This window comes from Poecilia mexicana, unplaced genomic scaffold (assembly GCF_051168715.1).
Source record: "Poecilia mexicana isolate PSO_F unplaced genomic scaffold, ASM5116871v1 scaffold_7, whole genome shotgun sequence".
NCBI classification, from domain to species: domain Eukaryota; kingdom Metazoa; phylum Chordata; class Actinopteri; order Cyprinodontiformes; family Poeciliidae; genus Poecilia; species Poecilia mexicana.
Window position 1 is genome coordinate 5546531 of NW_028263376.1, and position 26380 is coordinate 5572910.

At 39.0% G+C, this 26380-nt stretch overlaps 2 protein-coding genes across 3 annotated transcripts in view; both read left to right on the top strand.

Moving 5' to 3' along the window:
- Nucleotides 1-20455, top strand: part of col20a1 (collagen type XX alpha 1 chain) — a 36548-nt gene extending 16093 nt beyond the window's left edge. The window contains exons 13-43 of one of the 2 annotated variants that reach the window (XM_014969742.2): nt 270-399; nt 1989-2134; nt 4732-4861; nt 4979-5118; nt 6072-6198; nt 6276-6415; nt 6547-6679; nt 7402-7547; nt 7684-7813; nt 8659-8775; nt 8863-9009; nt 9247-9303; nt 9993-10031; nt 10140-10278; nt 10616-10758; nt 14876-14985; nt 15685-15843; nt 15939-16016; nt 16242-16328; nt 16451-16504; nt 17382-17477; nt 17564-17617; nt 17777-17830; nt 17919-17972; nt 18192-18263; nt 18356-18391; nt 18813-18879; nt 18987-19175; nt 19251-19328; nt 19430-19591; nt 19788-20455. In XM_014969742.2, coding sequence (XP_014825228.2) covers nt 270-399; nt 1989-2134; nt 4732-4861; nt 4979-5118; nt 6072-6198; nt 6276-6415; nt 6547-6679; nt 7402-7547; nt 7684-7813; nt 8659-8775; nt 8863-9009; nt 9247-9303; nt 9993-10031; nt 10140-10278; nt 10616-10758; nt 14876-14985; nt 15685-15843; nt 15939-16016; nt 16242-16328; nt 16451-16504; nt 17382-17477; nt 17564-17617; nt 17777-17830; nt 17919-17972; nt 18192-18263; nt 18356-18391; nt 18813-18879; nt 18987-19175; nt 19251-19328; nt 19430-19591; nt 19788-19816 — 3243 coding nt within the window. In that variant the 3' untranslated portion in view covers nt 19817-20455. Of the gene's footprint in view, nt 1-269; nt 400-1988; nt 2135-4731; nt 4862-4978; nt 5119-6071; nt 6199-6275; nt 6416-6546; nt 6680-7401; nt 7548-7683; nt 7814-8658; nt 8776-8862; nt 9010-9246; nt 9304-9992; nt 10279-10615; nt 10759-14875; nt 14986-15684; nt 15844-15938; nt 16017-16241; nt 16329-16450; nt 16505-17381; nt 17478-17563; nt 17618-17776; nt 17831-17918; nt 17973-18191; nt 18264-18355; nt 18392-18812; nt 18880-18986; nt 19176-19250; nt 19329-19429; nt 19592-19787 lie in introns of both variants that reach the window. The other variant, XM_088006920.1, reaches the window with a different exon arrangement.
- A 390-nt stretch (nt 20456-20845) lies between these two features.
- dpm1 (dolichyl-phosphate mannosyltransferase subunit 1, catalytic) lies at nt 20846-26024 on the top strand. The gene is made up of 9 exons (XM_014969747.2): nt 20846-21030; nt 22266-22365; nt 22573-22606; nt 22680-22756; nt 22913-22938; nt 24140-24235; nt 24438-24506; nt 24638-24752; nt 25673-26024. Exons 1-9 carry the CDS (start codon nt 20900-20902, stop codon nt 25775-25777), a joined length of 753 nt encoding a protein of 250 aa, XP_014825233.1. The 5' UTR covers nt 20846-20899; the 3' UTR covers nt 25778-26024.
- The last annotated feature ends 356 nt before the right edge of the window (nt 26025-26380 follow it).

Here is a 26380-nt window from a genome sequence, read left to right on the forward strand (position 1 = left end):
ATGCCAGGAAACTAAGTTCATATTCACTTAGAAACAACAATACTAATTTTTTAACTCAGGAAGAATTTAGAAATCAATATTTGGTGGAATAACTATGAGGTTTTCAGTGGAGCTCAGTGCGTGATCTCTTAATTTTTTCCATAGCTAGACTATTGTTGCCACCATTAAAAGAATACAGTGTAGGTAAGGTAGATTGTGTTTTTATTAAGCTACAGAAAACTAGAACAATCTACACATTTCTTCATGTGACTGTAAAAATGTGTCTGCAGGTGGTTTTATCTGGCTCTGAATCCACTGTTCTGCTCGATGGCCTCTCCTCTCAGACTCTCTATCACATCTCCATATTTCCTGTGTACACCAGCAGCGTTGGCTTGGCCCTCAGAGGAACTGTCACTACATGTGAGCATGACATAGCTGATGAATATTGTATTTTATGGGAATTGAAAGGGGCTTCCTCTTCAGATTAGGACAAAAACAAACAGATCTGCTATTAGACATCATCAATAAGTCACTGTTTGTGTGAAGGGAAGTTGACAGATGAATTCTTATTTCAAGGACATTTTAAACAATGAATTGTCCTTCATTGTATAAAATGAAGAACAATTGATTGCAGCCTTAATAATTTGAACAAACCATACTACAGATTCAAAATGCTTTTTATATTTTTAAACATAAACATGTTAAGCTGTTGTTATGAAATAATTTAGATTGTATCTATCATTTTTACATTCAGCAACATTCTTTGCTAGTTTTAAGAAACACAAGGCTGGGAGACATCATCAGAACAGGGTTACTGTTTTGAACAAACAGGAAAGAAGTGGATCAGAAAACATCAGATGAGCATCAACAGCAGTGTGTTGCTTCATTGTTAAAGGCGCGATTTAGCTGAGATGGAGAGGGTCACTCTTAGGTTTCCTAGTTACAAGTGGATTTGGAGCTTTTAGAATGCTTTTGCTAAAAGACGTTAACTCCTTTAGAGCTACCGTCCTCAACTTTTAGATGCATCCCTACTCCAACAGACCTAAATCAAATAGCTCAATTGACTCACTAAATGTTATTCAGCTTTCAATAGGCCTGGTAACAAAACATTCATCTGATTCAAGTGTGTTGGAACAGGGATGCATCTGAAAGTTGAAGGATTGTAGCTCTGGAAGACTAGGCTTGAGCACTTTTATACTAATGCCTTTATTAGGTACATTAAAAGATGTAAAAAAAAAAAAAGAAGAAATTTGCTGATTGATTACTGTGTTTGGATGTGGAATGAAGAGCATTTATATCTTTGAGTTCTTGTTTGATGCAGATTATATAATCTTTCTGCACAAAAAGGAATCACATTCTCAAAATTGTATGGTCCAGACTAGAAAGTTTCAGTAAATTTTTCTGTGAAACTCCTCTGTCATTGATTTGTATCAGAGTGCTGCTGCATGTCAGCTGCTTTACTGAAAACGCCAACATTTCTAAATGCTCTAATTGGCTCCATGAAATAATTCTACAGTAAAACCAACTTTGAATATTTTATTTAATTAATCTTTTTCTTATTCAGTTTGTGCAGAAAAGAAGGAAGTTTGAACTGGTTAAATGTTTTATAATCATAATTAACACAAGGATAAAAATAAACTAACACAAAATGTGATTTTATTTAAGATTTTGTACATCTTGAGTAGGATATATATTTCTGATTCATAATTTTAAGAGGCTGATTTGAATTTGGTAGCACAAATCTGGAAAAAATTAGGAGACCACTTAAAATGGACATGTTTTTTTATGCCCTCTTTTTCTCTGCCCAGTCTTTGTCTGGCTCTGTGTGGTAACTATGGAAACCATTTTTTTGTTAAGCATGTTCAAAACAGTTAAAGCAGACCGAAATTATCCACACAGCTTAAAGCACAAACACAAATCATACAAACATAAACCAGTGGAGTACTATATTGGATGCCACATTGTTTTATGTCCTCTCCTCATTGTCATTCTTAATGCTTCTTCTTCAGTGCCTCTGGTTATGCCATCCAACTTGGAAGTGACTCCCTCCTCTTACAGCACTCTGCAAGTAAGTTGGAGTCCAGCTCCTGGTGCAACTCATTACATGATCCTATACTCAGCACTCAGCGACGGAGAGCCTGAAGATGCAAAGGAGGTAAGAAGTGAAAATCTAAAATCAGAATTTACTCAAATCAAAAATTAAAATTAAAAAGTTAATCAAATTAAAATATCAATATTACAAAGAACACTTTTATATATTTTCCAGACACAGTGCCATTTTATAACACAATTAGGTAACATAGTGTTAAGACCTAATAAACTTTGGCTTATCAGAACAAACTGATATGAAGCAGGTGTTTTTCTTATAGAACTCATAACGGAAGTGTCAGAGGAGACATTTTTCTTCTCCTTTCCACCGAAACTCCTTTGAACCGGGTTTGATTTAGGGACAGAGATTAACCGGAGATGGAAAAGACTGAGAGAAACTCTCTATAGGAGAGAGCTGGATATAAGGCACCATGTACATGACTGAAAAGATATAAAAGAAGAATTTTATGTGTTAAGTTTCACTTCTTCCTCTTTCCTTTCTACTCTCTCTCACTGATCTCTGAGAATCAATATTTTTCTTTTTACTCTGGTCTTCTAAATAAATACCTAAAAGACAAATGCACATTTCTCTGATTAATTCAGTGTTTCACTATTATTAATAAGAAAATTTACCACAATAGTTACCCAATTGTGTTATGAAAATGCTGCATGTAACAAATATAACTTAAAAGAAATTTGACTTTGTAATTTAATGCCTTGAAATTGGGTCTCTGTCTCCTTAAGAAACTCCTGCTCTTTCGGAAACTCCACGTTCAGGAAGTCATCTCTACATAGCTCCTTTATTAACCCTTTAACAACATTTTTTTTAGCAGCGTTGCACTGAGAAGTAGCTCCTGTAATGAGCTCCACAGATGCACAGTTCCACCAGGTGTTTGCTAATTGCTGCTGGCTAGTCTGATGGAGCTGAGAGGGGGAGTTGCACGTCTCTTTGAGACGGAAGCTTAGGAGTTGCAGCTCCAAGGAGGATTTACATCTTGAAGGCAGTATTAAGTCCCAGAAAAGGGTTTAGGCCCCCAAAGTGGTTGCCACGTAAAATTAAAGGATTTCTTAAACATGATTAAAAGAATCAAGATAACACTCCAAATACGTTTTTGATGAGGAAATAACATTAAAACATTAGTTAAAGCTTTAAAAAGTTGATTTTACATAGTAAAATGTATCTTTAAAGGTAAAATAGTATCTGAAAAAAAAATTTTTTCTGGTGAACTATTGCAGGCACATATAGATGTGATGTTTTTTTGCATCAAGAGTTCACCACAGCACCCCTGCCCCTCCAGAGCCTAAACCTGCAGAGGGTCTAAATATTCTCTACCAATCCAGCAACCTAAAAAGCACTCATCCTGAGGAGGTTTTCATAGTGGCCGGTCTTTAATCAGACTAAAATGAAAACTCTCTTCCTATATTTCCATTAACGTGTGCATTCCAACCAGAGGAACAAATGCTCTTGATCTGATAGGCCTATCGAGCAGTACAATGTCCCCATCTGGGCTCCTCTGATTGTCATGGTGATCAGAGAGAGGCCCTCTGTGAAACAGGTGAGAGTGTGGGCTGACGGTACTGGGGAGGCTCAACGAGATTGTTTTGAATGCACAGCCTGGGATATGGACAGAGAAGCGGCTACATATGACCAGAGCTTCAATGTGGATGAGTATTTGTCATCTGTGTTAAAAAGAATTTCAGACAACATCATGGCATAAGGAAGCCAAAGCAAAATCCAAGAGTTTTTTTCCACAACCTGAACACCACGAGCAATGTGTGGCGGCATCCAGGTGATTGCAAACAATGGGGGGCAGAGGGCCCAAGCTTCCAGCAAGGATGACACTGACTCCCTAAATGACCTTGACAGGGCAGGTTTGCGGTACTGAACAACAACCTAACATTGAAAACAGTGCCAAGACTGGATGAGCAGGCCTACAACTTTAAAGAGCCGATGGCTACAGAACCAAGACAGAAAGGAACACGAATGAGGCATCAGGATTAGACAACATCCTAGAGAAAATACTCAAGGACCAATTAGCCTCTGTCCTGACAGACATTTAAAGCATCTCTCCAAACCAGGCTATTGTACCAAAATGTTTCAAGTAGGTCATTGTCATGCTATTGCCAAAAAGGTCCACAGTAGCCAGTCTGAATGATTATCGACCCGTAGCACTCGCTCCTATGATGTGAAGAGGCTGATGAAGTGGCACATAACCTCCCATCTCCCCAGTTCGACCAATAGGTCTGGTTTAATCAAACTTTAGTTATTTATTGCAATAAATGACAAAAAAAAAAACAAGAGCTAATAGAAGAATGAGCTGTTTGGCACTGGCAGGGAAGATTTTACTTAATATGCTTTCCTTCCAAATGTGGCACCATTTAAGTGGAAATAAACAAATTTCCAGTGGCATAAGATTTATTACCAAGAAGAATTTTTACCACAAAGAAATATTTGACCAAACATTAAAGATATAAATAACATTTGCAAATTTACAAGCATTTCCCCTAAATGTGGTGCTTCTGTATCTAACTACTAAAAGGAATAATTGCAGGCAACATATTCAGGGTCAAATTTAATATATTAGTACATCATAAACTGATTTTTTTTGGAAGAGGATAATATGGCTCCAACCCTAATTAATGTTTTGTATCATTTATGGACAGGAGAAATTCAGCGCTGGCCAGACAGTGGTGGAGCTGGCAGGCTTGCAGCCAGAAACAGACTACTCTGTCACTCTTTATGCTCTCTATGATGAAGAGCCCAGTGATCCAGTCACTTCAGTCTCCCGCACACGTAAGTGATTCCCTGAGCATTCTCATTAGCATTTCCATCTCTCTGTCTTATTTTAACTGAAACATTTTTTCACTTCATCTTGTTTTTCCTAAATCCGGATCCCTCCGGATCCTTAAGTACCCCTCCCAGCTCCAGTTGGAATTCACTTCCCGATTGTAACCCACAGCATGATAAAGGTGAGCTGGGTCCCTGGTGCTGTGGATGTCCCAGGCCACAGAATCACCTACAGCACCAATCATGGTAGTGACATTAAGCAGGTAAAATTGTATTGTGTTCATTTATTTTTCAGTTATTCCTACTTCTGCTTCAATCTCTCATGTCATCAACGCGCCACACAGCAGAGCTGTTTCTATGTCTAGATATCCAGAATTGTAATCAGCTTTATTCACCACAAGGAATTTGTCTTCTGTTCCACTTTGCTCACAATAAATACATTTTAAAGATAAAGAATTATCAGGAATGCTGTTTTCTTGTATATATGTCTATGTACATTGTTTTTACATTGAGCAACTTTCTTTGTTCATGCTAAGAAAACACAAGGCTGTGAGATATCAGAAGAACAGGATTAATATTTTAATGAAACAGAAGGAAAAAAGTAGATCAGGAAACTTCATATGAGCAGCAATACCAGTGTGTTGCTTCATTGTTAAAGGCTCAATTTAATGGAGAGCATCACTCTTAGGTTTCTTACTTCTGAGTTGTGGACCATTGCGGAAGAGTAGATGCGTGGAAGTAGAATTAATGGAGATCCAAACAAAAGAAAGGAAGATGCAAGTTCCACAGGATTCTGTGCTTTTACAATGTTTTTTTGTTAAAACAAACATCATGCACTATGGAAATTACTTTCAAGGTACTTCAGTACAAATAATTGCATGTACATCTATCTCCATGTGGGGAATCATTATCTAAGCAGATAAAAGGAATGTCACATCTTCACTGATCGACTTTGATTCCTTTTCAAGCATCATGAAAGCGATACTGATCAATGACAGTTTGATTAATTTGATATAGAATGTCAGGTACAGTTGCTCTAATCTTCTGTTGTAGTTCAACATTAGAAATGTTAAATTATTGACATTTTTTCCATTTGTGTTGAAATATTTCCTTTTCTGAGTTTCAGTAGGGGTCTATGACGCCTTATAATACACATTTATGCTAGTTCATAGATAGCTCGGCATGTGAAAATGTTTGAAATAGTTTTTTTCCCCAGATGGAGGTAAAAGGCCAGAACTCTGTGGTGCTGCAAAGCCTTTCATCTCTGTCCCGATACCTGGTTTCAGTCCAGTCCCACTTCCCACAAGGCCTGTCTGCCACACTCACCAGTAACGTCACAACACGTAAGTCAACACACACACATCCAGTCTCTGATTCTTCTTTTTGAGGTTTTTTTCACCACCTTTTTCCTCTCTGCCAGTGAAGGTGCCTTCTCCATCAGATCTTAAGGTGACTAATTTCTCGGGCAGTGAAATCACGGTACGCTGGGCGGCAGCAGCAGATGATGTGGTCTATTACCTCATCAAATGGATCTCTTTAAGTGAAGGAGACCTGAGGCAGGTGAGGAGGGAAAGGCGAGGCAGTCTTCTAAAATGTCTTTAGATTGTTGCTTTTATGTGGGTTTCAGCTGAATGTTTTCTGTCTGTCTGTCTGTATGTATGTATGTATGTATGGTTTCATGTGTGTTTTAGCTGAAGGTGAATGGAGACAATGAAGGAGCGATCCTGGAGGGAGTGGAGGAGGATAAAGAATACCAGATCTCTCTGTCTGCACTTTATGGAGATGGAGCTCAGAGTGAGGCTGTGGCCATTCGATACAGTACCTGTAAGTCCATAATATTTATCTACGCACTCTACTGTGCAAAAATTATAAACCACCCACTAATTCAGTTTGCTTCCCTTTAAATGTCTTTATTATTTCTCAAACTTTTCTAAAGGTTTTCAATATATACCTATGAGTTCCAAAAAAATGTACATTTCCACCAAAAACTCAAAAATGTTTTACAATAATCTCAGAAATTTTCCAGAAAAACTTAAACATGTATGAGTTTCAAATGTCGAAATTTTTTTATGTTTGAAACTCTGGATTTTAACAGTCAATCATGACTGTGAGATATTAACAGAATTTGGCTTTTGTATTAAAATTGGGATTGAAAGAAAATCAAATGAGCGCCAATACCAGGGTACTACTTCAGAATTTATAGGCTCAAATTAGAGTATTGCTTTCAGAATATCTAGCACAAGAAGAACCACAGCTGTTAGGATGTCTCTTTTTATAAGGAGCACAAATAAGTGCATGCATTTCAACTATATAAGAAATAGTTTGTTTACATTGATGGACTTTTCTAAAGTCCATCAACTTTAGAAAAGTGAGGAAGAATAGAAATACAAATGACATGAAGGTTAAAACAAAGTTTTGGGGTATTTTCTACCAAGCAAAATATGGATGTTCAGGTTTTCCACTCAGCTTGTTTGTAAAAATGATTTTCTCTTTTTCTGTTTTGGGCAGAATCTGAAAAAAGTGTAACATGTTGTTTGTTGCTGCAGTGTCAGGCGGAGGCCCCTCCAGTCTATCTGTGTCAGAAGAAACTGCAGTTAGCATGTTGGTCAGCTGGGTGCCTCCAAATGCTCACGTCCTCCAGTACCGGGTTTCTTACACACCACTGACCGGAGCTGAGACCCAGGATGGAACTGTGAGTGGGCTCTTAGCGTTACTTCTGGCTGTTTTGGGCCTTGTTCCAAAGAATCACAAATCACTGTGGGTCAGAGAGAAACTCCAAATCCTCCTGCCTGTGTTGGCAGTCTGAAAAACTGTGTTGTTGTCTGCAGGTGTTGGTCCCTGGTGGTCATAAGCAGGTGGTGCTGGAGTCATTGCAGCCAGATACACGTTATAGCATCTTAGTCACTGCAGAGTATCGCAACAAAGAAGGAGGCAGCGGCTCAGCTCAAGGCAAAACCGGTATGTGAACTTGGGCCTAATCAAATCACCTGTTTCCTAAACACGCTACTCAAGATACTAATACTCCGCTGTAGTTAATTTTGTTTTTGCCCTTGTTATTATTTATTTTGTCACTGCTCCTTATTTCTCAGTTTAGTATTTTGACACAAATGAGACCTTCAGAATGCTTGAGGAACTCTAAATTACAACACCACTTTTAAAGGGTGAGGGGCTAAAACATGTTCACTCATGTTCACTATTCCTCACTATTCCTCATACACAACACCTAAAAAGTAAGAACATTTGCAGATGGTTATTTCTGTGTTGTAACAAATATTCTTGGGAATAACTCTCATAACACTGGAAGTATGTTTTAAGATTCCACTGAAATGTGTTAGTGGGTGGCCAGCAAGAGTAGAGGGTGTGGGTTTACATCAACAAATTTTTGCATTTTTCCACATTAATGCATGATTGAGAGTTTATTGCAAATTTTTCACAAAAATGATCAAAAACAAAAGGTTTATGATCACAGCAGAGGTTCAGTTCCGCAAACAAAGAAACAAACTCTGTTAAACAGGAAGCTAAAAATAATATATAAACATTTTTCAAACACAAAAGTGAACACAGAACAATTATTTTTTGCAAACAAGTTTTGCAAAGATTAATATATGCAAGATGTGGCTTATTTAAATGGGGTACATAAACAAAAAATGACATTAGTTTCCATGAACTTATAAATAAAAAAAACTAATAAAAATGTGAAACCTGTTATCAGTTCATTCTGGTTCTTACAGGTTTCATCGGGTTTTCTACTTCATCTGTGATCTAGTTTCTTTTCCCTCATATTTGTGTGTCCATCCCTGCAGCCAGTCTGCGTGTGAGCAGCATAAGCGTCGTCAGATCGGACCACTCCAGTATCTGTTTGTCCTGGAGGCCCGTGTTGGCGGTTGATGGGTACCGTGTTGTCATGCAGTCAGTTAAAGGTGATCTAGAAGTTTGTGCTCAACATGTTTCTGAAAACACATTGGCTGGAGTGAACATCTTTGTTGGTTCTCACTCTTTATTTATAGACAAGCAAATAAAACAGGAAACTGTGGATGAGTCCACCAACAGCTACTGCTTCAACCACCTGGAACCTGAAACCCTGTATCGTATCAGCGTGCATTCGCTTCTCGGCTCTGCAGAGGGCGCTGCCGTCTCCATTCTCCATCCTACAGGTGTGCAGTAATAGGGTTAGGGTTATGTCTTATTTTAATTTGGGCCAATACTAGAAATTTTACCATGCATATAAACAGCAACCGACAGCTTATATCTCTGTTGAGTAAAAGGGATTTTTTTTATGTGTTAATTAAGTGAATTTACACAAATCTTTGAAAGTCTCCAAAGCAATGAAATTAAAATACAAGTAGTTATTCCAGTAATGCTGCATGCTCTTTTGATTTATCTTTTCACAGCTCCAGCTCCAGCCAGAATTCCCGTTCCTCCCCGGATATATCCTTTACACAATGAAGGTGAATCTCTTTAAACGTTGCTTCTTTTGCTTTCAGAGCAGCTCAGGATTTCTTTTAGTCTGAAGTCTTACATTGTTTTACAGTATGAGAAGAAATAATTCAAAGTTTCTGCAAGAAAGAAAGAAAATTTACTCATCACACAGAATAATATCACTATCATGTATGATTTTTCATTTAAACTGTTCTTTTACTGAGTTGTAATAAATACACAACTTTTAATTGGAGGGATTTTAAAAACAAGAAATGGGTGAACAAGTTTCACACATGGTCAGAAATCAATCAGTCAATCAATCGATCAAATTTTATTTGCATAGCACATTTCAGAAGCAAGGCATTTCAAAGTGCTTTACATCCAAAAAACACAAAGTCATGCAACATGGAATAAGAGTACATTTTAAGATTGTTGCTGGTTTTCCGGGCAATTAATGATTTTTTCATCTTCTATTTCTGAGCTATTCAGTCATTACTCAGTAATTTATCATTAGATCACTCTCTTCAGTGTCCTCCTCTTTTAAAAACTAAAATAAGGATGCAGTGGTTGGTTCACTGCATGTTTATTTCATATATTTAATGGATTTTTTTTTTTTTTTTTGCAATTTAAGGTAAAATACTTTAGAACTCTGTCTTCTATTCAAACTGCTTTCCTGTCTTTTCCTGTAATGTGTCAACACTGCCCTCTTGTGTTCCAGTTTGTCCTGAAGTCACCATCCAGAATGGCATCGTTAAAGGTGAGACTGACTGTCTTCACAAAACATTTCATATAAGACAAGAGATATTCACCCAGCTCATCCCAATAAAAGTTCTGCAGAGTATTGTGGTTTTATTTATTGGTTCAGGTTTTAACATGATGGAAGCGTTTGGTCTGACGTGGGATGCTCACTCATCAGTGGAGGGAGTGGCAGCTGAGCCCTTTGTCTTCAACAATCTGCCTGCCTACACCGTGTATAGAGATGTGCAACTGACACAGAGCACCAAGTGAGACTTTCTGATTTCACATTTCAGTTCAAAAGCACACTTTCTACTGTGTCTTCTTTTATGCATTTATGCTCAGCAGAAATTATTACAGAATATGTTTTCTGCTGTTTGGCCATGGAGTAATTTCTACTTTGTGTTTATGTAATAATTTAATGATTTTTTTTTTTTTTTACTTATTGGTATTGGTGTATTCACTGCTTAATGTGTTGGTGGTCAACCCTCTTCAGGTGTTTTGCAGAACTAGTTGTATTTTACCAAAGAAGTCTAATGTCAAGAAAAAGAAATTATTTCCTTCTTCTGTCATGACAGTGTGCTTTGCCCCTCCTTTTTTTTCCAGGTTTATTCACCCTGCAGGTTTCTCTCCAGAGCACACCATCAGCATCACTTTTCGCCTGCTGCAGGATACACCAAAGGAAGCCTTTGCTCTCTGGCAGCTCACTGACAATGACTTCCAGCCAAAGATGGGAGTTGTGATTGACCGTGAGTAATGCTTCTGCAGCTATTCATTCAGTGACACCTCTAAGTAGTTGAGGCAGGGGGGCATCATGTCCAGCCGTGGATGATATTATGATGTCTTCACTTTGTCAGGCAGGTCCTATTTAAGTGATGTCTTTGTGTTGCAATTGTAAGGCTAGAGACTGTAAAGTCTGGTGTAATAAACCACAGTAATGATATCTTTTATGGGGGTCAAACACTTTTTCACACAGGGCATGTAACTTTGATTAATATTTAAGTTGGGCTTCATGTCCTGAAACCCTGAAGTGTGACCAACATGCTAAAAAGTAGAAAGTCAGGAAGGAGGCAAACACCTTTTCACGGTAATATATTTCTAAATGAGATCTATTTTAAGGCCACACCTGAAACATGCTGCTTTCTTGTTTCACACCATGGGAAAGTCAAAAGAAATCAGTCAAGATATCAAGAATAGAATTGTGGAGCTGCACAAGTCTGGTTTGTCCTTGGGAGCAATGTATTGATGCTTATGTTTATGTGTTTAAACAATTGGATGAAAGTATAGACATGTTGTGAATGTTCAACTATACCATTCAGGAAGGAGATGGGTTTTGTGTCTCAGGGATCAATGTGTGTGTGAGATGTATCATTATATTTTTTTTCTGCTGTCTATTCATTAATGCTTTAATAAAAGCATCCAGGAAAAAACTAGTGTACTCCAGGATAGCATACTTGCTTTCATGCCAGCAGTATTTTTGTTCCTTGCTCTTGAAATCCATTAAGAAGCTCTACTTGCCAAAGTTTTGAGGCAAACAAAACACTCTATATGAGTTATTTTAGAAAGTCCCAGTCTGATGTACCACCTTAAAGCTTTCACTGACCCCTTCTGGCCACTCGTATGAAACTCTTCTGTGGGTGCCACAACCACAGGAACCCTTTCATTATTTCCATAGAGTCGCACTTTTGAATGTCAGCAGATGTATATGCCTTTGTCTATCTGAAGCCAGGCCACACCGCTGCTGATGAGGGAGGACAACTGGCCCCTCTAATAGAAAAAATTATGGTCAAGAGTTTTTAATTTTCCAAAATAGGGCTCCTGTTTGTAAAGAAATATATAGGCCTCATATTTAGGTTACAAATAACCATTTCTGTTTTTCCATCCTAACTGTCCTCACAGTCGTAAGGAAAAACACAAAAAATACTTTGGCTGCTGACAAACTTCTGACTTTGTGGTCATTAAGCCGCTCTAGCTCAGTAAGAAATTCTCTGTATGCTACAGGCAGAGGAGTTGCTCTCCAACTCAAGTCCTCAAAATCTACTGACCTGCACAGTTTAATAAAATGATTGAATTACCTTTCCATCCTGCAATCAGGTATGTCAAAGGTCTGGCAAAGCCAGTCATTTGATTCAGGTATGTTAGAGCAGGAGTGCATCAAAAAGCCACAGTACAGAATCTCTAGAACCCTGGTTCTTAAGGCTCACTGCCCTGAATTCTTTATTTGTTTTCTTGCTTCAGCATAGGTGATTTCAATTGACAGGTGTTTGCTGAACTGCAATCAGCTGCAGGGAAACGTCTAAACATGCAGGTCAGTGTGCCTTGAGGACCATAACTACAATAGTCCTCAAGACACACTGGCCTGCATGGTTCAACACACCAATTCAGATGATTGCAATTCAGCTGCTTGAAACATTTTGGTACAATAGTCTGGTTTGTTTGGAGAGATGCTAGACAGAGATTCCATGCCAGTGCCAAACAGCTCATTCTTCTATTAGCTCTTGTTGTTTTTGTCATTTATTGCAATAAATAATTAAAGTTTGATTAAACCAGACCTATTGGTCGAACTGGGGAGATGGGAGGTTATGTGCCACTTCATCAGCCTCTTCACATCATAGGAGCGAGTGCTACGGGTCGATAATCATTCAGACTGGCTACTGTGGACCTTTTTGGCAATAGCATGACAATGACCTACTTGAAACATTTTGGTACAATAGCCTGGTTTGGAGAGATGCTTTAAATGTCTGTCAGGACAGAGGCTAATTGGTCCTTGAGTATTTTCTCTAGGATGTTGTCTAATCCTGATGCCTCATTCGTGTTCCTTTCTGTCTTGGTTCTGTAGCCATCGGCTCTTTAAAGTTGTAGGCCTGCTCATCCAGTCTTGGCACTGTTTTCAATGTTAGGTTGTTGTTCAGTACCGCAAACCTGCCCTGTCAAGGTCATTTAGGGAGTCAGTGTCATCCTTGCTGGAAGCTTGGGCCCTCTGCCCCCCATTGTTTGCAATCACCTGGATGCCGCCACACATTGCTCGTGGTGTTCAGGTTGTGGAAAAAAACTCTTGGATTTTGCTTTGGCTTCCTTATGCCATAACTGATTTTACCTCCTCAGATCTAAAACGTTCTTTTCCATTCATCCAGGGTTTTCTGATTGGCCCGGATGATGATAATCTTGATGACACTGACGTTGTCTGAAATTCATTTTAACACAGATGACAGATACTCATCCACATTGAAGCTATGTTCATATGTAGCCGCTTCTCTGTCCATATCCCAGGCTGTGCATTCAAAACAATCTCGTTGAGCCTCCCCAGTACCGTCAGCCCACACTCTCACCTGTTTCACAGAGGGCCTCTCTCTGATCACCATGACAATCAGAGGAGCCCAGATGAGGACATTGTACTGCTCGATAGGCCTATCAGATTAAGAGCATTTGTTCCTCTGGTTGGAATGCACACGTTAATGGAAATATAGGAAGAGAGTTTTCATTTTAGTCTGACTAAAGACCGGCCACTATGAAAACCTCCTCAGGATGAGTGCTTTTTAGGTTGCTGATGGAACAGCAGAGACTATTTACAGCTTTTTGAGGGTTAGCATTCAAGGATAAGGGAAGTTGTGTTGAACAATGCGAAGAACATCACATCTATATCTGCCTGTAGTGGTTTACTGGGAAGCAAAAATGATTTTTTGAGCTTTACATCGTGTTATAATGTTATTCCCTTATCAAAAACATACCTGGAGTGTCGCTTTGATTCTTTCATTGATGTTTGAGAAATCCTTTAATGTCCCAATGCAACCACTCAGCTGTGCAAAACGCCTCAGTGGACACCTCCCCCCCCCAAGCCCTGTTGATTGTGCAATGAAATGCAACTACGTGCCTGGAAGTGGAAAATACATAATACAGTGATCCCTCGTTTTTCACAGGGGTTGCGTTCCGAAACTAACCCTCGATAAGCGAAATCCGCGAAGTAGAGTTACCTTTATTTTTTACAATTATTACGCAGCATAATTAAATACTCTACAGTGAAACCAAAGAACAAAACCTGTTTTCAGGTCAGCAGATGTGCGTGTGCATCAATCAGGCCTTAATGTGATCCGGAGTCATGTCATTAAAGCGTCTCCTCCAACCTGCCCTGCGAGATTCACAGCTGTATCTGCGGCAGAGCGATGGATCTCGTCAAGCGAGCCTCCAGTCAGTTTTTTGTGCTGATTCTGGCCAGTGTTTTCCAACAGGCATTCAAAGTTTCAGTTTTCATCTCCTGAATGGCCAATCTGTATTACTTATATTTAAATACCATAACGTTATTAGCACACAGGCAGAGAAGAACCGCAGAGTCTGTTTAGCCAATCAGGACTCAGAACACAATGCACTGTGAAAAAAACTGCACAAAAAAAAATCTGCGAAGCAGCGAGACTGTGAAAGGTGAACCGCGTTATAGTGAGGGATCACTGTACTGCCTCTTTAATATATTGCTTTTAGTAAACTGTGGAATATTTTGTTGCGTTGAAAGTTTTTCACCATTATTTGTGCTGGATTTTGTACACCTGGTACCATGGAAGTTATTGTATATTTCAATGTTTTTTCTATTAAATGCGTGCCTATAAAGCTTAAAGAAGAAGTTGTCCTGTTTTTTAAACTTAGCACTTTGCTCTAAGTGTTCTCAAACTTAAACTGGGGTTTCAGCTACACTCTATAGCTATTCCCCACACTGCCAGATCAGACCTAATCGCCAACATGAAATTAAGTCAGTCTCTCTTTTATTTTCTTTTTTTTAAACCGGGATTCTCACAGCAACTTTTTAAAAATGTATTTTTAGAACAACACAATAAGCTTTTTAATGATGAAAAGATGACTGTTTTGCATCTTTTACAGCTTCTAGCCAACGTCTGATGTACTTCAGTCTGGACTACAGGGGAGAAGTGCAGGAGCTCACCTTTGATCAGCCACAGGTCCACAAGATTTTCTATGGAAGTTTTCACAAGGTGAGATAAGATCCACCAAACTCTTTAAGGTAGAATCAATATTTGCTTTTATAAGATGGAGCAAATAAGATGGATCCTTTTTGCAGCTAGCTATTTCACAGACAAGAGACAGATGTGTATCAAACACACTGAGAAGTAATGGTCTGTATGTAGCTCCAGCTACAAATGCTTATGTTCCCTATTTGAATAGACAAAAAGCCTATTTTTTTGTATTTATTTTTTTCCATAAATTTCACTTGATGACCAAATAAGTTTTGTATAAACTAAACTAAGTTTCTCCAAAAAAAAAAGTAGGGGCGCATCAATGAATTGGTGCCAGTTTTCTTAATTTTGGGTGATTGGTGATCAGTCGATATTTAAATGTGAAACCAATTTTACCCACTGATTTTATTTACCTCCGCAAAGGTCTGAAAATCAGCTGCTGTCCCCTTTTGCTTTGCTGTGAGAGAGGGCTGACTGATGGACCTGGTCACGTCTGCATGTACTCAGTTAATAAGTCACCCCACTTTTGCCAATTTAGTAACTTTGTTGCTACATTTATCAACTTTTCAGACAAAAAAAGTAATTGGTATCAGCAAGAATCAGAATCGGCAGGTCAGGCTTTCTAAAGATCGGTGATCAGCCAGTAAACTGCAATTGGTGCATCTCTAATTTGCCATCATCATTAACAGTGTTTGTGTTTTAATTTGGTTCTGGCAGGTTCACCTGTCTGTCAGCCAGGTGAGCGTCTCTCTGTCTGTGGACTGTCAGCCTGTTGGTGAAAGGCCAGCTCGCCCTCTGGGAAACCTGCCCACCGATGGATTCGAGACGCTGGGAAAACTGGTGAAAACCAGAGGACCTAAAAGCGGCTCAGCCCCGGTGCTTATCCTTTCTCTCTGAGATTACATCGGTTGATCCTTCAAATAAAACAATGGCGCTTACAATGTTTGTTTTTTTCTCTTTAATATCCCCAGTTCCAGCTACAGTCCTTTGAAATCATCTGTAACAACACATGGGCTTCATTGGATACTTGTTGTGACCTGCCTGGAGTGGTCAGTGGTACTGCCATCTTTAGCCAGCTGTTTTTTTGTTTTGTTTTGTTTTTTTGTTTTTGTTTTTTTTTTTTCATTTTGGTGCCTGTCGGGACTCCATATGACGACAGTCTGAAATGTTAATTATGTGCTGTATGCGAGGTATTTGTACTTAAGCAACACATTTCCCCTCTTGGGGGGCACACTTCACCAGTTAACCTAAAGCCTTTGCTGACTGTGTCTCAGAGGGATGAGGAGAGCTGCCCTGCTCCACCGTACGCATGTACCTGTTCCTCCAACGTTCAAGGAGCTCCAGGACCCCCTGGACCAATTGTATGTCACCACATGCATAGTTTTAAAATTTCTCTGTAATATTTTATGATAAAATCAGCACCAAGGCATGTTTCCAAAGATTATTAAAATGTTAATGTTCAATTTATTTATTTTTTTCACAGGGGAAACCAGGTCCTCGGGGGGACAAAGGTGATAAGGGAGAACAGGGCTCAAAGGTAAGATGAAAATGATCATTCTTCACATTAAAGTAGGCAGTGGTTGTAGCAACTAGTTTTCTTTCTTCCTCTCTTCTGGTTTGCTAAAGTTTCTGTGATGTCGTGACAACACATCGTCTGAAACATCCATAGCTTTATTATAAGTTTTTAAACTCATACAGCTACAGTCTTGAATCAGTTGATGTTATTAGCTGATATGTTAATATCAGTGTTTTCTCTCTGCTCTATGATTTTCCCAAATTATAAGTGAAATAATCTGCCAATGGAACTAGTACTTTTTTCATCAATATTAAGAAATTATAGACTTGAAAAAAAACTCCTATATATTGCTGAGCAGTTACTTGTAAGGTAGTTTTGTATCATTTCAAGTGTACTAAGATATTTGCAGTAAAAACTAAACCAAAAATACTTTCAGATTTTGTTTCTGCAGTGTTTGGTTGTATATGTTGTGCAAATGGAGAAGTATTAGGGCTGACGATGGCATGTAGCTGAAACATGTTGTATTTTTTGCCTTTATTAAAACCTATGAATATTTTGGAGAGCTGGTTGTATCTATTTTTTTTACATGTTCTAAACAGTTTCAATTTTAGCGCTGCTGACCTTTTTTACAGCTCAGTACATGTGTGATTGGAATCAGTTGTCTGTGGCATCTACTTAGAAATTTCATCGTCTTCCTTTATAACGATAACTGGTCCAAGGTTGGTCACAAAGAACGTAGAGTAAGAGGTAATCTGGTTTTTATGCTGTAGTGACATCTAATGGCTTAAATTGGCAATTGCACAACAATTTATCATTGTGTTTATTTTGTCAGTTTTGGGGGGGAAAAAAGGAAAATCTAAACTCATATGTGAAAATTTTGTTATGCTTACTCTGTCAGGGAGAGGTGGGCCCCCCAGGTAAGGCTGGATTTGAGGGGGGTCTTGGACCTGTGGGCAGCATTGGACCCCGAGGCATAACAGTTCAAGGCAAAATTGTGAGTCATAGCTTGACATTTTCTCTCTTAGAATGTGATATATATATATATATATTCCTATGTTTTCAACCATTTGTGTTGATCAGGGTCCACCAGGAGCGAGGGGAGAAAAAGGAGATCCTGGCAGACCAGGAGTGCAAGTGAGTTGAAATCAAATGATGGGAATCTTTCTCTTCATTCTTTAACTGTCACATAACAATAATATCTTCATTCATAGTGTTCACAAATGCTACATAGACTCGATAACATAACACACTTGAAGTTCCCTATTCAACCTTCTTGTCTGTTTTTTCCTGTAGGGTTCACCTGGACCTCCAGGTCCAAAGGGAGAAGAGGGAATCCCAGGTCCCAGGGTGGGCTGCTTGATCCCAGAGAAAGGCAACAGGTCCTCTTCCAGCAGATATTTCTCTCAGTCCTCCTTTCTTGCTTTCTGTTTTCCAGGGTATCAGAGGTGTGGAGGGAAACATCGGTTCCCCGGGCATTACGGGAACCAGGGTAAGAATATCTTTGTGTGCATTTCTAACAGCCTGAGCTGAGCAAATCGGCTACAGGAACATTTAGTTTTGCTGAAATCAAAACCACTTTCCACCCTTCAGCTTCCTGGCCAGCACAGTTTGTTCTACTGTCTGGATGCCCATACAGACAAACCGTCATTCTGTTCTGTTTCCGCCTGATATTTGATGGTGTTTCCATTAAACGTTTTCTGTGCTTCAGGGTTTCCAAGGACTTCCGGGATACCCAGGACCTGTTGGAGAGAGGGGTCCCTCTGGACCTGTTGGACCAACGGTAAGAACTCAAGAACAAACACAAAAGCTGTCCAGCTTCTCTTCACTTTTGGTTATCTACTAGTTCACACTCATGTATGTTTAACTCCACAGGGTCTGCCGGGAAATAAAGGGGAACGAGGTGAAAAGGTGGGTAACAGGGCAAACTATATATTTACCACCACTCTGAGTTTATGCTTAAAGAAACATGCTGTTACATCCAGTACACCTTCAACCAGGGAAGTCCAATATGATTCTTTGTGAAGGGTACCTTCGAAGAAGACCAGGTAACATGATGGAAAAATCCTCTAAATAAGGGTATAACCCAATCAACAACAGGGTTAAATACATTTTTGTCTTCTGATATTTGTCTTTCAATAAATATTTCAATACACCACTGTGTTTTTATATACATGTGTCCAGCATTCCAGAGTTTTATGTGTGAAAGCATTTCTGTTATTGCAGTATAAGATTTTCTATGGCGCTTTAAGATATCTTTTTTTAATTATGGCTGGATTGGTTGATTGGTTGATTGATTTCTTAAAGCTAACTGGCTTATGATATTTTTCAGGGGGAACCGCAGTCTATGGCCATGATCTATCAGCTGGTGACACAGGCCTGTGAACAACTAGTTCACAGTAAGTACCAGGAGTGATAAAACCAACACTTATGAGTTGTTTGTGTTTTCTAAGTCACTGCAACATAATGTATGTCTACAACAGGCTTTGATGTCTTTTTTTTTCAGAGGAGGTTTTGAAGCTTGACATGTACATCAATGAGATTAGTCGAAAGCCCGTTCCTATTGAGGAGCCGGTGGGGCCCCCAGGGGAGCCTGGTATACCAGGGTCCAGGGGCCCACCTGGTGCCAGGGGCAGCCAGGGGAATGTTGGCTCAAGAGGGAGACCTGGGAGGCCAGGGTATCCAGGAGAGCAAGGTAAGGTTTGATCTGTTAGATGTGTCGTCAGAGCCATCAAGACATTCTGTTCAATTGTTTCGTTTTTCTCTGCAGGTCGGAGAGGAATCCCTGGAGAAAAAGGAAGTTTGGGGAATAATGTCCAGGGGCCCTCAGGAATTAAAGGGTTGGCAGGTACCTCTCCTTGACCTGTGTGTTCCATTTATTACGCCACTGTCTAGCACACCATCAGGTGTGATTAGGATATGTGACGGTTGTGCATTTTGTGTGTGTAGGTCCTCCAGGGGAGTCCAAGCCAGGGGTCCCAGGTCCAAAAGGAAACGACGGCAAACCAGGGCCACCAGGGACCACTGGGAGTTTGGGTCAGCCAGGAGAGATTGGACCACGGGGCATGTGTGACCGCAGTGGAGGCTGTCGAAATATTCCCCAACAAACAGGTTAGCTGCTAAGAGTGGGCGAATGATGAAACTAAGCCTGGGAAATTACATTTGTGAGAGTTCAGGTCTGTTTGAGCCAAATTATCCTGGAGCAGGATCAGATTTGTTTTTTAACTCTGTCTAATTTCTAATTCAGTATTTTTATTTTTAATTTTTTTATTTATATTTTCTCTTTCTTTATACTTTCTTTATCCAGAAGACCCTTATTACGGCTACCAACCCTGAGAAGAGAAAGCAAGCAGTCACCAATAAAATGACTCTCCTTTAGAGCTGAGCAGAAGCGTGTTTACCAGTCACCCTGTTCCAGTCTCCATTTTGTTTGAAATCTCCAGAGAAATGAACCTAAGATGAATCAGAGAGCTTTCCAGCATAAACCAGAATAACTGTCTATAATAAAGAAATCTCAGTTGGATCACTTGAGTGCCATATTATACAGTTTAGCACAGAAAGCTTTTCTTTATGTTTTCATGTATTCATGCACTGCCTAAAGTAGCAAGTTAAGCCTTTGAAATTATTTTTTGTTTTCATTGTAAGCCTTGTTGCCTCTAAGATAATTTAAAATCCATATTTTGTGGCATGAAAGGTTCTTTTTTACACTATATATAAATAATACTGTGAGACTGCATCTATATATGTATGATAATTTGTATATGTTTTGTAGTATTTGCTGCATCTTTTTTAATTCATGTAAATTTTATGTGTTCTGAATTTCACCTGGAAGGCCCTGTTTACATTTTCTGATGTCTTAAGTTTTGCAAATTATATGATTGAGAGAAGAAAAGTGTTTAAATATAAAATAAAATCTTTGAATTATTGTCAAAAGGTATTATGTTCAGATAAAAATGGCATTCGATAGATACCGCATAGATTGTTGGTGTGAATTTGTACCACTGATGAAGAACGGAACTTCTCAAGCAAGATCCAGGTAGGAACAAGTTATTAGGGATTTTGTTTCCACTGTTGCTTACTTTGAAATGTACAACCGGAAACTGTAACAAACAATTTTCACAATAAGGTGTTTCCCTATGCGCACACAGCTGGGAGGATCAGTTTACCACTGAAGACTTATTAGACTGGGTTTAAGCCACCATTGAATAGTTTCTTAACAAAAATGAAATAAAAAGCAACTTCAATCTCAAAACAGTCAAAGACGCTTTTAAAACAACTCCCATAGAGAGAGAAGTTAAAAAGTATTACATTTATTTTGAAGTCTACAAACAAGAAGCTAGGTAGCGGGTTGTAGTTTTGCGCTTGCGCAGAAGGATTACTCTATTGTCACGTCCGTATTCCTGTCTATGTCACGTCAACATGGCGAGTAGAAAGTCTTTACAGGCGAACAGAGCGAACGGAGACAAGTACTCTGTTCTGTTACCGACATACAACGAGAGAGAAAACCTTCCTCTGATTGTTTGGCTCTTGGTGAAATATTTCGGGGAAAGGTGAGTTGGTTTTACTCCTAATCTGCTCGGCTACTGCTAACTGCTGCTGCCAGCGCTGAGCTGTCGCTTAACCCGAGTTAACAAGTGGGTCAGGGCTGAAATAGAGGTGGAATATGGACTATGGATTATCTGAGATGTTAAAACTCTTTTAAAGCAGTTTGTGATGTGAAAACTTTTACAGTGTTTATTTTTGGGTAAGTTCAAAAAGGGCGACTTCTCTGTGTCTTGTATTGAATACCTGTACTGTTCTACAATGAGGTGTCTTCATTTACAAAACATCAGCGATATTGTAATTTATGTACGTTTAAACACGAGTTGCAGTGTAGTTTGGCTTTTGGTAAAGATGAACTGGTAACGGTCTTCCTGGTTAAGTCAGATTTTTTTTATAGATTTCTTTTTCAATTTTCTGATTGTTTTTCTTTGAGCGCTCACCTGTCATGTCCAGTTTTGATATATTCTCTTTTTTCTGTTTAACTCTTAAGTCTGTAAACACATAAAATAGAAAGGTTCCTTGGAGCTGAGAGACAGCACTTTTGAATCAAACAGAAAATGAGGCCATCGTTTATTTCTATAATTCATATGCACATAAAGATTAGGGGAAATTTTTCTGATACATTCCAGTTTTCATAACCTTTAAAATCTATAATCTTCTGTTTTTTGATACAAAACCACCATACTGTCTTTATCAAGGAGAAGTGTTGGTGACCCCCCTGACCCCCACAGACTTAGAATAATGCGTGGTTTTAGTTTTCATCAGTATAATAGGAGAAAAATAATTAAAATTATTCGAAGTTGACCTCTTATTCATCAGATAGAGCAATTAAAGGAAACCTGCTCTCATTTTCTATCAGAAGGGAACTTTTTAGTTGACTGAAAAATCATTTCAGATCTAGTTTTGCCTCGGGTAGGTTATGTAAGTATGTATTAAAATATCTAAAAATAAACCAGGTTACAGAAAGTGTTTCACATGCTAGTCATTGGTCTGGGCTTTTCAAGAGAAACGCGGCGATTCAAAGACCAGCTAACTGATTTGTGTATTACCAGATTAAGCGAACCTCACTTTTGTTTTTCAAGACTTGTTTTGTAGTCTGTGTGTCCAAACAAAACCAAAGAGCATTCAGGGGCAGCAATGTTATTTTCAGGTTCAATTTCTTGCCTGAACTAGTTGTGCTTAGTGTCACGTGTATAACTGCTCTAACGAATGACATGCATCTTTTAATTTGTTCATCTTGCAGTGGCTACAATTATGAGATCATTGTCATTGACGACGGAAGCCCAGATGGGACACTGGAGGTGGCAGAGCAGCTGCAGAAAATTTATGGAGATGACAAAATAGTAAGCTAAGAAGCATAAGTACGATACGTGCTAATCTGAGGATGTATGCATGAAAGATCAAATCATGATCTGATTGCGTTTAATGCAGTTGTTCTTTGTTGCCAGTGTAAACAAATAACTTTAACTCAGTGCTACAAAAATGTGTATTAAAGATGACGCATAGCTGTTAGCAATTGCAGATAATGAATAAATCTTGTTGTTTTCCAGCTTCTGCGACCGAGAGCGAAAAAACTAGGCCTTGGTAAGCTGTCAACATGCTGCGTTGACTCTCTCACCTTGATCATTTAATGACGGCGTCCTGTCTGCTTTTAAAGGCACGGCCTACATTCATGGCATGAAGCATGCTACTGGGAACTTCATCATTATAATGGATGCAGATCTCTCCCACCATGTGAGTGGAAAATGTTTGGCATCTTTCCTGGCCTCAAAGTCTCACGACTGTTTGTGTTTGGGGACATTTTTTTTTAACTGTTACTTTCCAAAACCTCCAAAAAAAATCTGTATTATGTTGAACTTCATATTTCATGACTGTTGCTTTTGCTTTCAGCCCAAGTTTATCCCACAGTTTATCAAGTAAGTATATCTGAAACACTTAGGTTTTTATAAAGATTATTATAAAGGGTGGTTTTATTAGTAATAGAATATACAGAAGTTCAAATACACTGTATAAAAAGGCATTAATTCAGACAGAATTTGTTCTGTTTTCCGGAAGTTTGACTAGTTCCATTTGCTAAATGAGAGTTATTATTATTATTATTATTATTATTATTGTCCTCTAAAGTCAGGAGTTTGAAGGCACAGTCATCTGCAAGGAAATGTGCAAATACAATTTTTTTTTTTTGTATTCACATAGGAAAAAAATCTGTGTAATTAATTGACCAAAATAAACACGTTAGACCCGGCCATAATTTTAAGGTACAGCTCCAACACGCTGCTTTGCCGTTTGACATAGTTGAAAACGGTCAGAAGGAGAATTGGTCTAGTGCAAGTTTCAGATGCATGGGAAGGTCCAGTCATCGTACTGTTTAGGAAGGAGATGGGTTCTGTGTGTTAGAGGTGAAAAATCTGCACTTTAACCCCAGACCAAAGGCAAAGCACCTGGTGAAGATGCTGGTTGAGCGTCATTATCAGCCATGAAACAAAGACCAACATGAGTGAAAAGGTCACTCTGTAAGGAAGAAGCCGGTACTCTAAAACAAAAACAGATTAAAGTCACCCACCAATCGGGGGACAAAAACCTTCATTTTTGTGTCAGACACAAACATCTGCTCTTCATAATTTAGATGATAATGTCAGGAAAGGACGCTGAAACGTAGCAACTTCTCAGAACATTAACCAAGAAGCTAAAACTTAGGTCCAAATGCGACAGCAAGTTTGGCTTAAGGATAAAACCACCACAAAGTGCTAATCTCAGGTGTGTAGAGAATTTATGGACACAGCTGAAAATATGTGTGTGAGTGGGGCATCAATTCTGTCAGGAAGAGTGGATCGGCATTCCAGCAGGGCAGTTCCAGCAAATCTCAAGGAAAGGTACATAAACGTCTGAATTGAAGAAAACATTCCCCATCTCGACATCCTGACATTTAGCAAAAAGAAACTGACCTGAAGCAGGAAACGTTTGGTCTGATTTAATGTCTGCTCGTGTTCTTTTTATGCGGTGTATGTAAACTTCTGGTTCTTACTGTAAATACTAGATTTTTTTCTGGTTGATGGCAGGATGTTATATTTTTCTTGTGTGGGCCAGTTTAAATTTTCATTATTATTTTTTATCCAGAAAACAGAAGGAGGGTGATTATGACCTTGTGTCTGGCACTCGATACCTTGGCAGTGGAGGTGTGTACGGCTGGGACCTGCGCAGGAAACTCATCAGGTGACGCCTGCTCAGCAAGGTTGCTTTGTTTTTTTGATTTTTTTTTTCTACAGCTGCACCAATATGCCGGTGTTATTGCTGATATATAGTGTATTCCTTGTTTTGTTTTTATTTTCTCAAGTTTACACCCCCCTATTTTGGCAGGAAGCTGAAATCAAGTGATTTATTTGTAAGCTTTCTTGTTTATTTCTCCCGCTTTCAGCCGGGGAGCCAACTTTTTGACCCAGGTGCTGTTGAGACCCGGGGCTTCAGACCTCACAGGAAGCTTCAGGTGGGTGGAGCAGGAAGTTGTCTTTTAAGCATAAGTAAAAGACAACAGCTATTGTCTTCCTTCTTCTTTTCCAATGAAGAAGAAATTGGAATGTTTCTTTTTCATTTTTTTTTTGGTCTCTCCTGCATCAGGTTATACAAGAAGAAAGTGTTGGAGAGTCTGGTTGAGCGGTGTGTGTCCAAAGGCTACGTTTTTCAGATGGAGATGATCGTCCGAGCCAGGCAGCTCAACTACACAGTGGGAGAGGTGAACCAGCCTTAAGAGTTTTACTCAGCTGCGTTTGAAATGTTTGTCTTTCTGCATTTAGAGAGCAGACTGAAAATATTTGGTTCCTAAAATGGATATCTGAGGTTTAGCATCACCCGATACTGATCCGATACAGAAAAACAGCTGAATTGACTTAAAACTTTTCTTTCTTAAATGTACTGAATTAAAAGTTGATTTGATAACTCTGCATCAGTACAGCACGCTTAAATACAGCAATAGTGTCACAAGCTTGTAAAAACAACACAGCTTTAATTTGTTCATGTCAGCGCAATGAGGAGCCGACGTAAAATAAATAATAAAGAAACTGAAACTCACGAAAACAATAGGTTGACTAGCTTGGAGAAACATTTAAAAAATAAATGCAACAAATCTTCTTTCAAATGATTCAGAAAGTCCAATTAGGAATTCTAAATATGATGTAAAATAAATAAAGCATAATGTCGCTCAGAGCGCAAAGCGTAGAGTTAGATTGAAGAGATCTGCCCTTATGGATCGGGCATATTGTCACTGATACTCCATCTAGAATTTTTATCAATATCTGTATTAATACAGATATTAATATTGGATCTTAATATCAGACATCTTCTACCCTGAAACCTATCTTCAGCAGGAAATTACGGATTTAATTTATTTTTCTACATTAAAAAGTGCCTTGGTTTAACTTGGACTAAGAATTAGAAGTTAGCTCCCATCAGATTGAAGCAGCGTTGAAGACGCTTCCACGATCATCGCTATTTCGTAAATGGTGACCGACTGTGACTCAGACTAAATAATACAGTGAACATTTTACAAAAAGTTTTACCATCTATTAAAAACAATTCTATTTTGATTTTACCTTAATAATTCTCTTAATTGCTATGTCCTCTAACAAAATGTCTCCCTCTCTTTCCAAAACAAAGGTGCCCATCTCCTTTGTGGATCGGGTTTACGGGGAGTCCAAACTCGGAGGGAATGAGATTGTTTCGTTTGTGAAGGGACTGCTCACGCTGTTTGCCACGACGTGATCAGCGACCTGCCTTCACCTGGCGTTTCTTCAATGTTCCAGCGGTCACAACGTGGCGTATTGTCGGACCAGAAAGCAGATGTCTGTCCATGCTAGGCATTAAACGCAAAAGGAACCCCGAAGGAAGATGAAGCTTTACATTCCCATTTTCTCTCTTGAGTCTGATTTGGCGCGTCATCGCTCCCATCACTGAATGTGAACTGAGCCCAGATTTGTTTGTATAAAATAAACAGTTTGTATTCCTGCCACTGGTTTGTTATGCGAGTATCTTTTATTTCTAACATTTAATGATGTCTTGATGCAAAGCTCTTGGGTTTTACTCCAAACACCCGAGCCTCTAAACCGTCTGACTCAGGGTCAGTCAGATACACAGTCATTGGGAAGACTGCCATGGATACCCGTCACAAGCTGGGTGTTCACAGCATCTAGAAAGTGTTGTCAAGATGAACCCGAATCAACACTGCAGATGAACCTGGGCTTCTATACCTGAAGAAATAAACCACAGGCTGGTAGCCTCTACGCCTCATTGACGCACTAATTCATGCAAAAGGACCAAAGCATCAAGAACTGAGTGGATAAAAATGAACATATATTTCAGAGTCCT